The following is an 18,592-nucleotide window of genomic DNA, read 5'->3' as shown; positions in this document are numbered from 1 at the left end:
TAGTTCTTAGTACAGCCATAACTTTTCTTATTATGTAATCCCAATGCTTCACCTTCTTAATACTAATATTTTGGGGATGAGAGAGTCTCTATGGCCTGGAAAGATCATTTCCTAGCATTTCTCAGATGCACCTCTTAGTGCTGTATCTAGTGTCCAACTGGGAGAATCCACCCTTAGTAAAGCTGAAAGCTCGCTTTTTCGTGTCTACTTGTATGTACCCTGCATTAAAATATCATGCTCACTTATTTTTAGACACGTTCTTCATAGAGTGGGAATGACATTGTCTCTGCCTTACAGGAAATGCAGACCATCTCTTTATGGAAGACTGGCCATATAAATGTCTATTGCAACCATGGCCTCTTTTGAACTTCTTTCCTGTGGTCGCCTATCTAGAGGTTCATTTGGAAAATTGAATTTATCACTATAACGGTCTCAATGCCACATCAACTGCCATGTCTAGGTACACAATTGCCAATAAAATAGTTTTACACTTAGACATTTCCTTTAGAGGGATGCTCCTTCTTGATAATTTGTGCTATCCTGAAGCAAAAAATAATCACACCTATTTATAATGAGCAAAGATTCATCTCCACTGGCAACCCCAGTGGATATGGTTCTATCAGACACTATCAGCCATACTTTGCAGATATAATTTCCTAACTTATAAAAATACATCTCAGATGATCACATGAGCTCCCTCTTTATGCAAACTTAACAAGTAGAGATTCATATTATAGAACCACTACCCTCTTTACTCCTTGTCTAGAGAATTCACAACGTGGTCAGCTTGTATATACTTCACTTGTATATCAAACATATTTGATATCAAACATACCAGATAAAGATATAACACATGCAAAAATCTTTGACTTGACCATGCTTTAAACTCCTTATGTAGAAGGAGCACTATTATATTCACAACAATTAATTGTCATTTTACAATGAAACAAAATTATAACAACATTCACTAATCATCTAATAAGTGATAGAAAACTGTTTTACTAGCTGTGGGGGAGGTATACATATAGTTAAGATAATGTCTCTTCTCTAGGAAATCATAATAAATTGCAAAATATACATAACACTCCAATTGAAAGAGTGATAATAATCACATAAGGCTATAATGGAGATACGCATGAAGTGCTATCAGAGCACAGAGGAGAGAATTAATTCTTACTTAGGTGTGGGGATCAAGGAAGGCTTTGAAGAAAATGATAAACATGGGCTGAAGCTTTGGAATTGGTTGGACTTTGACAAGTTAATAAGGATGTAAAGGGATGAGTGGCCTGGTGTAGTGGCAGGGGGTGGTAGGGCAGGCCGTAATGGAGGGAGAGTGCATTTGAGTAAAGTGGAGAATATCTTTGTAGGGAAGATGGAAGAAAATCTATTGAACCAATTGTTTTGGCTGTTCTGATGTGATCACAGCATTGCTTATATGGATTGTCAAACAAGGGATGAGCTCATAAAAGGATATTAATGTGTCGTTTTTATTGAGCAAAGTAGCATTACAGAAAAGGTGATTTCAAAGGCATATGGCTCTTTCATTACAGCCTTCAGGGGCAATGTTTGATCACTGAAAACAGGCTGCTTTGTTCCAGCTTTCTCTGATGTTTGGCATTATCCTGAATATATATGCTTTGACTTGGATAGAATCAGTCTGTAAAGATTTAATAGATTTGAGATTTGCGTATTCAAAATACATGTTTTATGATTAAAATGAAATGAAAGCCATTTTAATACGTATGTCTATATATACACAGGTATATTTCAGACACATATCTCAGTAATTTTTTTAAAAGCAATTACACATATTATGTGTTTGTTTTGAGATAATGAAAGTTGGCTATTTTTAAAACTCACCATTTTAACTTATCAAGAAGGAAAAAATATATTTTAAGACACATTATGTTGGTGATAACAAAATACAAGAAGATTTCCAGTTTTAGCGACTTAAGCTTTGCTATATGTCCCTGTCACCTATCATAGACATAACTTTCTAGCTTTCTAGTGCTGGACATCTCTGAACACTTTCTTTATTAAAAATGAGTTAACAGCTTTCTTGGTTGAAGAACATTGGAAGTCACAAAATATTAAAGAGAAATTACAAAAGATTAGCGTTTACATGATAGTCTTTTCCTTATGTGACTGAAAGAAGTGAGCCTTTTTCTTCCAAAAGGAAAGACTTGCTTGGAAAAAGCCCTGAAGAGTCAAAAGCTTTTCTTGTGGTGACCAAGACTCATGAAATTTCTTTTTATAGAATTCTCTGGCTTCTATTCCATGTGAATTGATATGAAATCTCACATAAATTTATCTTTTTATTTTGAATTCCAATTGAACCTTTAAAAGAAAGATGACATTCCAACTCAGCCAATTTGATATACATTACATTTACAATTAGATAACCATTGCACTGAAATTAAGCCCGACAGACTTCAGCTGAAATGGGCTAGGTTAGATTATGTTCCATTTAATGTGACAAAGAAAAATTTTACCCTTTGCTTCTTTACTTAAAATCCTTCCCTTTCCCTTTCTCCACTTATAACATCCGCTAACTCAATGACACCCAGTGCTTTCTCTGCTTAACACATTCTCCCCTCTATGTTAGTTTTGCAACAATTTCAAAACAGAGACTATATTGTTATCCATTTGTTGCCTAGACCAATGTTTGCAAACCTTAATGTACTTATAAATCATCTAGGGATCTTGTTAAAAACAGGTTCTGATTCATCAGGTCTGGGGTCTAAGATTCTAACAAGCTCTCAGGTGATGCAGTGGACCAAGGTTTGTATAGCAAACACTTAGAGTATAAATGACCTGTCCTTAAATGTGTTTTTGGACCATGATAACTGGAAATGTAGATTCTATGACTTTGACGTTGCTTCATACTTTAAATTACTTTTTTATTTATTGATAATGAATCAATAATGAATGCTCTGAACCATCAGGACTCCCTCTACTTCTCTAGTCTGTTTTTACCACTTCCTCTTTCTTACTTACATTTTAGACATAACAAAGTACTTGAAGTTTCCAGAATGTATCAGGCTCTTTCACATCTCAGTGCCTTTTCAAATACTATTTCCTCTGCCTGTCCTGATGTCCTGTGACTCTTCCTTTAAAACTCAAATCTGCTGTCATCTCCTCCAGGAATCCTTCTCTAATCTCTTTTTCATGTAATTGCATAATTAAATGCCTTCAGTATACTCCCACATTGCCCTGTATTTCCTTTATTACACCTTTCTCATAATCTGTTGCAATTGTCTGCTTAATTGTTCTTTCCCTTCAAGACAATGCTTCTGGGGGGAAGGAATAAAGCATTTTATCTCTGATTCCTATTGCCAATCACCAACATAGTAGGTTTTTTTTTTAATCAAAGTTTGCTGAATGAATGAACAGGGGAAGTTGATGTGTTGTAGTCATACAAGAAAGTAATGCAATATTTCTTCTCATGAAGTTTAAAATTGAATTGGGAATCATAAAAACTGAAACTCATTAAAAATTAAGTATAGGGTGAGATAATACTAAAGATATAAAATGTTAGTATGTGATTAATTGCCAAATGAGGATCATAGCAAATAACCATTCAGAGTCAATTGGAGGAAAAATGTCACTGTGGATTTATTAGTATTTTTAATACCTCAATTTGTTCCACAAAGGACTTGAGCCTGCTGATAACATTATGCATTATAGTTAACGAAAATATGAGCACATATGTAGTTAAGGGAATAGTATGAGACAATGAGAGGGTTATGGAAATAAGTACCGGAAGCTTGAGGAATGGATAGACTATCCTTAAGATGTATTCTTTAGACGTATTCTTCTTGTCTGCAAAAATGCTTCTTGCTCAGACATGGACAGTAATGTGGGTGTGCTGGATTTTCATACCCACTCTGCCTGGGAAGCTGACTTCTGTGGGGACATTAGCAGCTCGCTTGTCCTCTGGCTTCTGGCAGAATTTGGCTAATGGGATGCCTATGGAGAAGAGTGAGGTCAGGACATTTATTTTCTTTGGTTGCCTAGAACTGGCTGTGCCTCTTTTTAAAGATGGCCCCTATGATAAACTTCCTGAAATTATTCTAATTTGAGTGTGCCCTGTTACCTATTGGGACTCTGATATGACCTCAGAGTTGTTGTTTAGAGCTAGATTGGATGGCAGGCTTAATAACTTTTCTGGCAACCATCAACGCCATAAAAATGTTCTAGGTGCATGCTATATATCAGGAACAATTCTATGAGGAGGTGGTTCAATACAGAAAAATTCAGAAAACAAACAAGCAAACCTAAAACGCTGTGCTCATACACTTTACATGTAGTATGGCAAAGGCAACATAAACCATCTTGGAGGTCAGGAAAAACTGATATATATATAAAAGCTCATAGCTCTATAATATTTATTTATACCAGCCTTAAGTTTAGTGTTGAATTTAAAGCAATAATACGCCAGAGATACAGTTTTTGGGTTGTTTCCTTTTCACTGGGTGTAGATTATCCAGAATTTTTGCCTCTGGTCTTGCCTGTTGCTCATCTTCTGGTTATTTTACTCCTCACTGTCTTTCCATCAGGGAATGTAAAAGGAAAACAAGTAAGTGAAAACTTAGCTGTAGCATCTATGATAAAAGGTTTGTCAAGAAGAAGACTGACATCCTCACTAAAATGAAGCTTTTTAGTTTATTTGGGTTGGTCTGCCCCCTATCGCCACAAAGATATTCAGAATGGTTTCTAGCTTGTCAAAAACCAAGAGATAAAAATGGGCAAAAAGTTTTACTTTCATGCTAATGAAGAGAACCAGATCTAATAAATAAATATGATCCTCTTAATATGAAGCCCTGGTGTGAAGACCCTCTTTTTCATCTCCGATTGTATGACAACCTTGCTTGCAGTTGTTATTTAGATCATTTTTGAGTCATATGAGCTTAATTTTGTGACCCAGCAAAAACAGATCATAAATCTCAGTAGTGGAAGATACGTTCGTAGTTTGACCATGGTAAGATGAGCTAAAGGTGCTGAGGAAATCATAAATTCAATTTACAAAAATAAAGAAAATAAGATTTATTTATACTTGGCCCAGTAGAAAAAGTGAAAATCTAATATTTTTCTGGTCTATGCTGTACATTTTGCCAAGCTTGATTAAATTCCTGTTTAGCAGGTAGCTAAGAGAGGAACTGAATTAAAACACTTTATATTAAGCTTTTGAGTCTACTTTGTTCTTCACTGTTTTCTTTTTAAAAAGCTGTTTTAATTTTTCTTTCCTTTTAGGCTCTATTTATGAAATGTTTGGAAATGAATGCTGTTTTTCAACAGGAGAAGTGATTAAAATTACTGGTCTCAAAGTTAAGAAGATCATAGCTGAAATTTGTGAGCAGATTGAAGGTTGTGAGTCTCTAGAGCCATTTGAACTGCCTATGAATTTTCCAGGTACAGCACAATGCAACCACTTATCATTTGTACAACTATATTGTTAATAATATGTATATATACACAACCAAAAACAAGAAAAAAATGGTCTTTTTTTCACTCTAGGATAATGGGGGAAAAATCCGGAATTGTTATAGTTTGATCGTTTTAAGAATGAATGGAAGGCAACTATTTTCTCCTTTTTTAAAGTGAAAGATGTTTATCTTGTACTTAAGAATTAATCTTTTTGGTTAACAAACATTTAGTGAATTCCAACTATATATGCACCACTAGTTGTGCTAAATAATGAGAACCAAGAAATCAAAGATATATTTTCATAAATTCTGTAGAACTAAGTAACATCGTTTAAGCCTATCTACCCTCTCTGCTATTCCTACTGTCATTACTCTAGCTCCTTGGATCACCGTTGACCTTGCCTGTCTAATATTACTGAAAAGTCGGCCTGGTCTTTCTTATCTAATTGACTCTACTCAGCCCTCCAAAACTAGCTCAAATATCATCTCATCTAGAAGACTTTTGCTGACCCTCTAACCTAATCTAGATTTCTCTTTTATGTTTCCATAGTATCTTGGGCCTCATAGCATACACCTCATTGGATAGTCATTGATGTCTTTCTCGTTTGCCATATTTTTTACCCTAGGGGTTGGCAAACTTTTTCTATAAAGAGCCAAATAGTAAATCTTTTAGGCTTTGTGGCCAGAGGGTCTCTGTCACACCTATTTCACTATGCTATTTATATTGTAGCACGAAAGCAGCTCTGGATAATACATAAACCAATGAGCATGGCTATGGCTCAATAAAACTTTATTTACAAAAACAGGTGACAAGCAGGATTTGACTCATCAACTGTAGTTTGCTGACCTCTGCTCTCGACTAAAACTCCTTGACATAAAATATGAACATGTGAATTTGTATTTCTGATACCAAGCACAATTTCTGGCACAGAGTGTGTGCTCAGTAATTGGTAACTGAATGAATGAATGAATGACTAGTGGAAGAGAAAAATCTTATAAATCTTTACAATATAATGTGTTTCATGGTTTGCTGGAAGTATACTTGTGTTCTTTGTGGGGCTTGAAAAGGAATATCAGACTATAGTTGGTTGTGTTTCAGAACAAGGATTCTGCAGCCATTGTACTTGAATCCCAACTCTGCCACTTCTTAGCTGGATAACTTTGACAAGTTGTTTACCCTCCTTTCATGTAAAATGGGAATAATAATACTATCTATCTCTTAGTGTTATTGGGAGGGCTATGTATTGAAATATATTTAGTGTTTAGAATGGTACATGGCATATAGCAAAGTGCATTAAAAAGTATCAGCTTTTATTACCATTATTAAGATATTATTAATATCATTAGAGGAGTCAGGAAAAGCTTTTTAGGGAATGTTTTAATTGGGCTGAGGTTGGAAGAATGAAAATATATTAGCTATATTGAAGTGAGGATTTTTTCAAGTGCTCTAGTATCCAGTCCCCTTTCAAATGAAACTTTACACATTGCTCAATTCTATTTCTTTCTTACTCGTCTTTTATAACAATGATTCTCAAATTTCACTGCACATTGGAATCACCTAGGGAGCTTTAAAAAATTCTGATGTTCAGGCCACTTACATGAGATATTCTGATTTGTTTGCTCTGTGGCAAAGTCCAGTCATCAAGGTTTCTTAAAGCTCCCAGTGTGATACTAATGAGCAGCCAGTGTTGAGAACCATTACTTTATAAGATGCCTCTCTTAAGTACTCTAATTAGACGTAACAATTCCCTTTTTAAATCACTATAGTTTTTCGTGCCTTAATCATTGCATTTATCACATTTTGCATGTAATTGAGGCTATTTGTGTACTTGTCTGACTACCGCCATCTGTCTAATAGGTCACAAGGTTGCTGAGGGCAGAATCTGAATCTTATTTATTACAATAATCCCCACGGTATTTAGAAAAAGATGCACATAATGAATATTTAGTAAGTTAAAATGACTAGAATCTTTTGGTAGAAGGAATTTTTCTTATTAGAATAGTGAAAACACTTAGTTTTTGGCTAACAATTTAATTTGGGGAGTTGCTATTTAGAATATTCTTTTGAACTTCCAATTGGCATGATAATTTTGCATCTATTAAGTAACAATTTGAAAATGATGTTTATAAAACAGTTTTATTGTAAAGAACAGAGTGAAAATGGAAAGGTAAAGTGATTGGCACTGGTCAGCGTATAGTTTCTTTCTTCAAAGAGAACTCCTGGATAATGATGAAAGGGATCCCAGATACAGGGATAATTCTTCTACATCAGCACTAGGGAGAAAGATAGAAATCAAGGATACTAATGTTATTCAAAAATTTTAATAGCAGCATCTCTTTATTTATACTATATTTAAAACTATTTATGTTCCCAATTAAATTTTTGACTTAAAAAGTCAAATGGTATTTTAAAACATTCTTCCTCATTTGTAAATTTCCCAAATTTCCTTTTGCTATTGATTTCTAATTTTATTCTATTATGGTCAGATGACATATTTTGTGTGACTCAATCCTTTTAAATTTATTGAGACTTGTTTTTTTGGACTAATATATGATTTAGAGAATGTTCTGTATTCACTTGCAAAGAATGTATTTTCTATTTTTGTTGGGTAAGTGTTCTACAGATGTCTGTTGGTTTATGTGTATTGTTCAAGTCTTCTATTTCTTTGTGTATCTTCTATCTAGTTTTAGTCATTATTGAAAGTGAAGTGTTGATGTTTCCAGCTACTATTGTTGAATTGTTTATTTTCCCTTCAATTCTGTGAGCTTTGCTTCATGCATTTGCGGGCTCTGATGGTAGGGATATATGTATTTGTAATTGTTATCTCTTCTTGATTGAGTGACCCTTTTATCATTATATAATATTCTTTGACTCTAGTAGCAATTTTTGTTTTAAAGTCTATTTTGTCTGGTATTAGTATAGTCACTCCAGTTTTCTTTCAGTTAATATTTGCAAGGTCTCTCATCTTTTATTCTTTTACTTTCAAACTACAGACAGTCCCCAACGTATGATGACATGATTATAATTTTTCAGCTTTACAATGATGCAAAAGCAATATGCATTCCATAGAAAACATACATCAAATTTTGAATTTTGCTTTTACTGACTGCAGGCTAATGCAAGTGTTCTGAGCACATTTAAGGTAGGTTGTGTTTTTCAACTCCTTTGGGTAAATACCAAGGAGTGTGATTACTGGACTGTATAGTAAGAGTATGTTTAGTTTAGAGAAACTGCCAAACTATATTCCAAAGTAGCTGTACAATTTTGCATTCCCTAAAACAATAAATGAGAGTTTGTTTTGTTCCACGTCTTCACCAGCATTTGGCTTTGTCAATATTTTGGATTTTGGACATTTTATAAGTAGACGCCTATGGTATATCATTGTTTTAACTTGCAAGGCCCTGATGGCATGTATTCAGGATATGCTTTTCATATGCTTGTTTGCCATCAGTACATCTTCTTTGGTGAGGTGTCTGTTCAAGTCTTTTGCTCATTTTTTTTAAAAATTGGGTTCTTGTTTTTCTTGTTATGTTTTAAGAGTTCTTTACATATTTTGAGTAACAGTCTTTATCAGATTTGACTCTTGCAAATATTTTCTCCCATTCTGTGGCTTGTCTTCTCATTCTTTTGAGAGTATCATTAGGTGAGATGTTTTTAGTTTTAATGAAATCTGGGTTATCAATTCTTTCTTTCATGGATTGTGCCTTTGGTGTTGTATCTAAAAGTCACCACTAAATCCAAGGTAGTCTAGGTTTTCTCCTAGGTTATTGTATAAGAATTCTGCATTTTACATTTAGGACTGTGATTCATTTTGAGTTAATTTTTATTAAGGGCGTAAGGTATGTGCCTGGATTCATTTCTTTGCATATGGATATCCACTTATTCCAGCATCATCTGTTCAAGAGTATCTTTACTTCTATTGTATTTCCTTTTCCTTTGTCATGAATCAGTTAACCATATTTGCATGAGACTATTCCTGGGCTCTCTATTCTGTTGCATTGACCTATTTGTTTATTCTTTCACCGATACCATACTGTCTTGATCACTGTTGCTTAGTAGTAAGTCTTGACATCAAGTAGTGCCAGTCCTTTAAATTTGTTTTTCTCCTTCAAAATGGTGTTGGCTATTCTGGGTCTTTTGCCTCTCCATATAAATTAGGGAATCTGTTAATATCCACAAAATAATTTGCTGGCATTTTTATTGAGATTGTATTTAATCTATAGATCTAGTTTGGAATAACTAACATCTTGACAATTTTGAGTCTTTCTATTGATTAACATAAAATATCTCTTCATTATGTCAGTTTTTGATGTTTCTCATCAGAATGTTATAGTCTTCCTCATGTTGAACTTGTACATATTTTGTTAGATTTATATCTAAGTATTTTATTTGTGGGGGGTGATAATGTAAATGGTATTGCATTGGTTTTTTTGTTTTTTTTTTTGAGACAGAGCCTCACTCTGTTGCCCAGGCTGGAATGCAATGGTGCAATCTCGGCTCACTGCAACCTCAACCTCCCAGGTTAAAGTGATTCTCCTGCCTCAGTCTCCCGAGTAGCTGGGACTACAGGCGCCTGCCACCATGACCAGCTAATTTTTGTATTTTTAGTAGAGAAGAGGTTTCATCATGTTGGCCCAGCTGATCTCGAACTCCTGATCTCGTGATCCACCTGCCTTGGCCTCCCAAAGTGCTGGGATTACAGGCGTGAGCCATCATGCCTGGCAGTACTGCATTTTAAATTTCAAATTTTCTTGTTTATTGCTGGCATATAGGAAAATGACTTTTTTTATCAACCTTATATCTTGTAACCTTGCTATACTTTATCATTTATTCCCGGTGTAACTTAGCTATAATTACTTACTACTTCTAGGATATTGTTTTTGATTCTTTCAGATTTTCTACATAGACAATCATTTTATCTGTGAACAAAGACAGTTTTATTTTATCCTTCCCAATCAGTATCCCTCTAATTCCCTTTTATTGTCTTATTCCATTGGTTAGGACTTCTAGTACAATATTAAAAAGGAGTGGCAAGAGGCATCATGCTAGCTTTCCTCCTGATCTTAGCTGAAAAGTTCTAATTTCTCAACATGAAGTATGATGTCAAATATAGGATTTTTTTAAGAGATGTTATTTATCAAATTGAGAATAATTTGATAAATATTTCTAATTTGCTGAGAGGTTTTTTAAAAATCATGAATGGATGTTGAATTTTGTCAAATAATTTTTGTGCATATTTTGATATGATCATGTGATTCTTTTTTCTTTTGCCTGTTGATGTGATGAATTACATTAATTAATTTTTGAACATTAAGCCATCCTTATACAAATATGGATAAAACCCACTTAATTGTGGTGTATAATTTTTTCTATGTATCCTTGGCTTTGATTTGATACTACTTGGTTGACAGTTTTTCCATTTATGTTAATGAGAGATGTTGGTCTGTAGTTTTCTTATAACATATTTGCCTGGTTTGGGTATTAGGATAATGCTGGCCTCATAGAATGAGTTAGGAACTATTCCCTCTGTTAACACTTTCCAGAAGACATTGTAAAAATGTGTGTAATTTCTTCCCTAAATATTTGTTAGAATTTACCAGTGAACCCATATAGGCCTTGTGTTTTTTGTTTTGGGAGGTTATTATTTATTGATTCAATTTATTTCATAGTTATAGTCCTATTCAAATTGTATATTTCTTCTTGTGTGAGTTTTAGCAGATTGTGTCTTTTGAGGAGTTGGCTTATTTCATATAGGTTATCAAACTTGGGGTCATAGAGTTGCTCCTGGTATTCCTTTATTATCCTTTTAATGTCCACTGGATTTGTAATGATGTCCCCTTTCATTTTTGATTTAAAAATTTGTGTCTACACTTCTTATAGCTTAGTTAGCCTGGCAAGAGGCACATCTATTTTACTGATCTTTTCAAATAATCAGCTTGAAGTTTCGTTGATTTTCTTTGTTGATTCGCTGCTTTCAGTTGCATTATTTCGCTCTAATTTTTATTATTTTTTTCTGCTTACTTAGGATGTAATTTGCTCTTGTTTTTCAAGTTTCTTAAGGTGTAAGTTTAGATTATTGATTTTTACATATTTTTTCTTTTCTAATATACACATTTGATGCTATAGATTTCCCTCTAAGCACAGCCTTCTCTGTATTCCACACATTTTGATGTTATATTTTTATTCTCAGTGAGTTTAAAACATTTTAAAAAGTTCTCTTGAGATTTTGTCTTTAATCAACAGTTTATTGAGAAGTATGTTGTTTAAAATTTCCAAGTATAAGTGTGTTTTATGACTTAGAATGTGGTCTATCTTGGTGAATATCCAGGTGAGTCTGAGAAGAAAGTGTAATCTGGTGTGGTTGGATGAAGTCATCTATAGATGTCCATTATATCCAGTTCATTGGTGTTTCTGTTGAGTTCAACTACACCCTTAGTTTTTCTGCCTGCTGGATCTTTTCATGTCCATAAAGGGGTGTTAAAGTCTCCAGTTACAATAGTGGATTCATATATTTCTCTTTGCAGTTCTCTAAGTTTTTGCTCTATTGACAGATGTGGTGTGCCCATCAACATAGATTTGTAATTGTCATTTATGCAATTTTAAATCAGATAGGAGAAAAGATTTTAAAACAAGAATATATATTTAAACTGTCTTTTATATTTACCTCTGTAGTTATCTTAATTAATACTCTTCATTTCTTCATATGGAATAGAGTTTCTGTCTTGTGTCCTTTCATTTCAGCCTGAATGATTCGCTTTACTATTTATTGTAGGGAAGGTTTGACAGTGTCACACTTCCTCAGTTTTTGTTTATCTAGAAATTTCTTAATTTCTCCTTAATTTTTAGAGGACAATTTTCTTGAATAGAGAATTCTTGGTTGACAGGCCTTTTTCTTTCAGCATTCTAGGTATCTCATCCCACTGCTTTTGGCCTCCATAGTTTCTGAGTAAAAATTAGCTTTTAATCTTATTGAGGATCTCTTGTACATGATGAATGGTTTCTATTTTGCTATATTCAAAGTTTTTCATTCGTCTTTGATTTTTGTTTTTCTTTTTTTAATTTAATTTTATTTTGTTTTAAGTTCTGGTATACATGTGCAGGACATACAGGTTTGTTACATAGGTAAATGTGTTCCCTGGCAGTTTGCTGCATCTATCAACCCATCACCTAGGTATTAAGCCCAACATGTATTCGCTATTTATCCTGATGTTTTCCCTCTGCCCATACCCCCAAAAGGCCCCAGTGTGTGTTGCTCCCCTCTCTGTGTCCATATGTTCTCATTGTTCAGTTCCCACTTATAAGTGAGAACATCTGGTGTTTGATTTTCTGTTCCTGTGTGAGTTTGCTGAGGATAATGGCTTTCAGCTCTATCTATGACCTGCAAAGTGATCTTGTTCTTTTTTATGGCTGCATAGTATTCCATGGTGTATATGTACCACATTTTCTTTATTTGGTCTATCATTGACAGGAATTTGGGTTGATTCCAAGGCTGTCTTTGATTTTCAACCATTTGAACATCACGTGTCTAGGCATGAATCTTTGAGTTTAGTCTACTTGAAGTATATTAAGTTTCTTGAATGTGTAGATTGTTTTTCATCAAATTTTGAAAGTTTTTGCCATTGGTTTTTTAATATATTCTTTCTATACCTCTCTCTCTCCACTCTTCTTTTAGGAATCCTATTATTCTTATATTCTTATGCTTTATGGTGACCCATAGGTCTTTAAGACTTTGTTCTTTTCTTTATACTTTTTTTCCTCTGCCCCTGAATGTATAATCTCAATTGAGAATGGCAATCATTAAAAAGTCAGGAAACAACAGGTGCTGGAGAGGATGTGGAGAAATAGGAACACTTTTACACTGTTGGTGGGACTGTAAACTAGTTCAACCCTTGTGGAAGACAGTGTGGCGATTCCTCAGGGATCTAGAACTAGAAATACCTTTTGACCCAGCCATCCCATTACTGGGTATATACCCAAAGGATTATAAATCATGCTGCTATAAAGACACATGCACATGTATGTTTATTGTGGCACTATTCACAATAGCAAAGACTTGCAACTGACCCAAATGTCCAACAATGATAGACTGGATTAAGAAAATGTGGCACATATACAACATGGAATACTATGCAGCCACAAAAAATGATGAGTTCATGTCCTTTGTAGGGACATGGATGAAGCTGGAAACCATCATTCTCAGCAAACTATTGCAAGGACAAAAAACCAACCACCACATGTTCTCACTCATAGGTGGGAATGGAACAATGAGAACACATGGACACAGGAAGGGGAACATCACACACTGGGGCCTGTTGTGGAGTCGGGGGGTGGGAGGGATAGCATTAGGAGATATACCTAATGTTAAATGATGAGTTGATGGGTGCAGCACACCAACATGACACATATATAAATATGTAACCTACCTGCACATTGTGCACATGTACCCTAAAACTTAAAGTATAATAAAATAATAATAATAATAATAATAATTTGAAATTGAGTAATGTGATGCCTACAGATTTGTTCTTTTTGGTTAGTATTGCTTTGGCTCTGTGGGCTCTTTTTGGTTCCTTAAAAATTTTAGGATTGCTTTTTCTAGTTCTGTGAAGAATGATGCTAGTATTTTGATGGGAATTGCATTGAATCCGTAGATTCCTTTGGGCAGTATGGTCATTTTCACAATATTGACTCTTCCCATCTGTGAGCATGGGATGTGTTTCCATTTGTTTGTGTTATTGATGATTTCTTTCAGCAGTGTGTTTTAGTTTTCCTTATAGAGTTCTTTCACCTCCTTGGTTAAAATATAAGGTTGGTTTTTGTTTTTGTTTAGGTTTCTTTTACAGCTATTGTGAAGGAATTGTGTTCTTGATTTGATTCTCAGTTTGGTCATTGTTGATATAAAGCAGTGCTACCGATTTGCGTACATTGATTTTGTAACCTGAGACTTTGCTAAATTTTTTTATCAGATCTGGGAGCTTTTTGGATGAGTCTTTAGGTTTTTCTAGATGTAAGATGATATCATTGGCAAATAGCAACAGTTTGACTTCCTCTTTTCCAATTTGGATGCCCTTTATTTCTTTCTCTGGTCTAATTGCTCTGGCTAGGACTTCCAGTACTATGTTAAAGAGAAGTGAAAGTTGGCATCCTTGTCTTATTCCAGTTCTCATTGGGAATGCTTTCAACTTTTCCCCATTCAGTATGAAGTTGGCTGTGGGTTTGTCATATGTGGCTTTTATTACTTAGAGCTAAGTCCCTTCTATACCTATTTTTTTGAGCGGTTTTATCATAAAGAGATGCTGAATTTTATCAAATGCTTTTTCCACATCTATTGAGACAATTATGTGATTTCTGTTTTTAATTCTGTTTATGTGATGCATCATATTTATTTACTTGTGTTTGTTAAACTATCTCTGCATCCCTGGGATGAAACTCACGTGATAATGATGCATTATCTTTTTGATTTGCTATTGGATTTAGTTAGCTAATATTTAGGTGAGGATTTTTGCATTTATATTCAGGGATTTTGTCTGTAGCTTTCTTTTTTTTGTTAAGGCCTGTCCTGGTTTTGGTGTTAGGGTGATACTGGCTTCATAGAATGTTTAGGGAGGATTCCATCTTTCTCTATTTTTTTGGAATAGTTTCAGTAGGATTGGTTGTAATTCTTCTTGGAATGTCTAGTAGAATTCAGCTGTGAATCTGTCTGGCCCTGGGCTTTTTTTGTTGGCAATTTTTAAATTACTGGTTCAATCTCACTGTTTGTTATTGGTCTGCTCAGGGTTTCTATTTCTTTGTGATTTAATCTAGGAGGATTGTATGCTTCCAGGTATCCAATCCCTCTAGATTTTCTAGTTTGTGCACATAAAGGTGTTCATAGCAGTTTTGAATGATCTTTTGTATTTATGTGGTATTGGTTGTAATATCTCCAATTTCATTTCTAATTGAGCTTATTTAAATCTTCTCTCTTCTTTTCTTGGTGAATCTCGCTCTGCAGAAACAGCTTCTATTGATTGCTTGCCCTCTCCCACTGTGTACAGGTCATACTTTCTTGTTCCTTTGCCTTCTCATAATTTTTATTTGAAACTGGATGTTTTAAATGATATAATGTGGCAATTGTATAATCAAATTGTTTCCTTTTCCCAGAGCTTGCTGTTATTGGTAGTTGTTTGTTTAGTGAATTTTTTGAAGTAAATCTGTAAAGTCTGCATTCTCCATCATGTGTGGCCACAGAAGTCCCTGCTTAGTTAGCTTAGTGGACAACTGATGTCTGAACAGAGATTTACTTACACAGTTGAAACCATATTTTCAGTATGTGTTGAAGGGCTCTGTTGTTCATTTGGGAGCATTCTGTCAACACTGAGTCAGGCAATTGAAAATTCTAGCTTAGCCTTGAATTTGGGCTCAGGTAGAGCCTCAGTCAGCCAGAATTGAGAGGTAAGGGCTTTTGTGGGTCTTTCTTGAGCATGCAAACAGTCCTGGGCATGTGTTTAAAATTACTCATGTGACTTTCTGGATTCTTAGGAATATGTTGGAACTTTTCAATGTTCTTACGGACATCTCATTTCCCAGCTATTCTTTTTAAGTTTTGGGGTTAGCCTATTATTTTTTTCCCCACCACTGCAGGTAGCCACAAAAGTTAAACAATTTTCTTTTATTATTGTTGGCAAGTGCTCTGAGAAAAGCCTTTCGCCAATAATGAGTTCAAAATGAGATCAAAGAGACAACCATGCAAGTGTGATCTTCCAGAGAGCCACCAGATACGTCAAATAATAACAATTCTCTGGGATTGAGCTTTGAAGATACTTCAACCTCTTACTGCTTTCTCCTGTGACTGTCAGGTTGATTATTTTTTCATGATTACACGTTGTTAGTTTTCAAGGTTACTGTGGACCTGAGTGTCGGGGAGGGGAGAATGGGAATACAAGTTAAAGTGCCACAAAGTTTGCTGTTCTTACCAAGATTCAGCCATTTTTCTTCAATAAATCCTTCCCAGATTGCTCCAATTGTTTGGTTAATTTTTTGAGTTTTGAAAAAAATTGACCTGCTCTTCTGTATTAAAGTATGTAAACTCATATATCCTCAAATTTATCCAATAATTTAAAAGTATTGAAGATGACAATACCTTGGCAAGAGTGCCCAGAATTGCTTCTTTGTAAGTAAAGAAAATCTACTGAGGAAAGATACCCAGCCTTTGACCAATAAACATAGCTTTGTAGATGCAGCTTCAGCAAACGCAAGCTCAAGAAAAAGTCAAGAGGGTAAAGGTTTGCAGAGTTTGACAAGCACACTTTCAGGGGACATACTGGAGCCTTTTTTTTTTTACACTAAAATTTGAATGGGGAACTAAACTCCAAATATATACACCACTGGTTTCATCCTATAATATTTTATTTCCATATGTCTCTTTTGTCACCTCAAAAATGTTCAATTATTTTAAGAGAAATAATAAGCAATCATTTCAGTAATGAATGAAACAAAACATACTGCTTTAGAAGCACATTTTGTTCTTTTAGAAAACACTCTTTCTAGCTGAAGCATTTTATGAGTAGAAAACATGCCAATCTTGCCAAATACAACAAAAATATATCCTATTCGGTAGTTGATTGCATTATCTCCATAGACTGGTAAATCATGTCATGTGTGGTTTATAGTGAAGTTCCAAATTTCTGGATTACCTCCTGGAAAGATTTGTCCCTCTTTCAGAGTGTTATGGAGCATGAATAATAAATATATTCTCTTAGTCATGAGAAATAGCCTGAGAGTGTTTCAATACCATTTTTATGAAGAACATAGATTTTTTTTTCCCAAACAGCAAGTTCACATTTTCTCCGAATGATATGGTGAAGGAAGACTGTAGTTGCATCTATAAAACCACCCTTAAAATTATAAGGCCAGATAAAGACATTTTTCTGTTTTAATATTTAGACTATACTCTATGAATTTTGTTGCTGTGTAGGAATTTTGTTTTGGGAGGTAGCAGACATGAAGGAAATGTTTGAGATGGAACATCCTCTACTACCCTTTACCCTATCCTGTCCATAACACACACTCAAATGAAGATACCAATGACGTACCAGACATTGTTCTTAATATTTTTACATATAAAACTTTTCTAAACACTTTTATGTATAAATAAATTACTAATTGAATTCAGACTTTACAGATGAGAAAACAGAATCACCAAGTAATTTGCCCCAAATCACATAGCAAGTGGTTATGCTGAGTCTGCCCTAGCACTGTCCAATAAAAATATAATATGAACCTCATATGTGATTTTAAATGTTCAATATCCACATTTACTACTTATATGTATCTGCATAGTAAGTTGTGTCTAAATTCGGCAACTTAAAACAATGAACATTTCTCACATAATTTATGAGGTTGAGGAATCAGGAGTGCTTTAGATGCTATAGTACTTCCTCAGGGTCTTTCATGGAGTTGCAGTGAAGCCGTAGGCAGGGAATGGAGTCTCTGAAGATTTGACTGTGATTTGGAGATCTATTTCCAAGTTCATTCACATGGCTGTTCTGGGAGGCTTCAGTTCTTTACTACATGGTCCTCTCCACAGGGTTCTCACTGAATTAGTGGTCTGAGAGTGGAAACAAGCCCAAGACTGAAACCAGTCTTCTATGGCCTAATCTCAGAAGTGACATACCATCACTTCTACCATACTCTTTTGATCACACAGATCAATGCTAGTGCAATCTGGGAGGGGACTGAACAAGGGTGTGACTACCAGGAGGGAGAAATAACTGGGCACCATCTTGGAGGCTACCTAGCACAGATATCTTTCTTTAAAAATTAAAAAAGAAAGGTGACATTAATTTTAATATGTTTTATTTAAAATGTGTATCTAGGATATTATACTTTCAACAACTTATTGATATAAAATTACCGAAATATTTTACATCTTTTCATGCTAACCCTTTAAAATCTGATATATATTTTCCACTTATAGTACATCTCAATTTAGGCTGTCTAAATTCAAGTAGCCACATTTCAAATGCTCAGCACCATGGCTGCGTTAATGGTACTGTATTGGAAATAACAGATCTGAACAGTATGTATAGGTCCAGATTTGTGTTCTGAAGCACTTCTTGCTTAATCATAGAAAAAAAAAAGAGGTGATATTTTTGTCAATCGACATTAATGCCATAATAAGGAATTT

At 34.5% G+C, this 18,592-nt stretch overlaps 1 protein-coding gene across 1 annotated transcript in view; it reads left to right on the top strand.

The window, feature by feature from the left end:
* The window catches only part of THEMIS (thymocyte selection associated), a 211,352-nt gene that overhangs the window by 40,405 nt on the left and 152,355 nt on the right, over nucleotides 1–18,592 (top strand). The window contains exon 2 of the mRNA XM_063665703.1: nucleotides 5,254–5,412. Coding sequence (XP_063521773.1) covers nucleotides 5,254–5,412 — 159 coding nt within the window. The remainder of the gene's footprint in view (nucleotides 1–5,253; nucleotides 5,413–18,592) is intronic.

Source organism: Pongo pygmaeus, chromosome 5, assembly GCF_028885625.2.
Source record: "Pongo pygmaeus isolate AG05252 chromosome 5, NHGRI_mPonPyg2-v2.0_pri, whole genome shotgun sequence".
In the NCBI taxonomy this organism is placed as follows: Eukaryota; Metazoa; Chordata; class Mammalia; order Primates; family Hominidae; genus Pongo; species Pongo pygmaeus.
The sequence above is the reverse complement of the archived record's forward strand: the minus strand, read 5'-3'. Positions and strand labels throughout refer to the sequence as shown.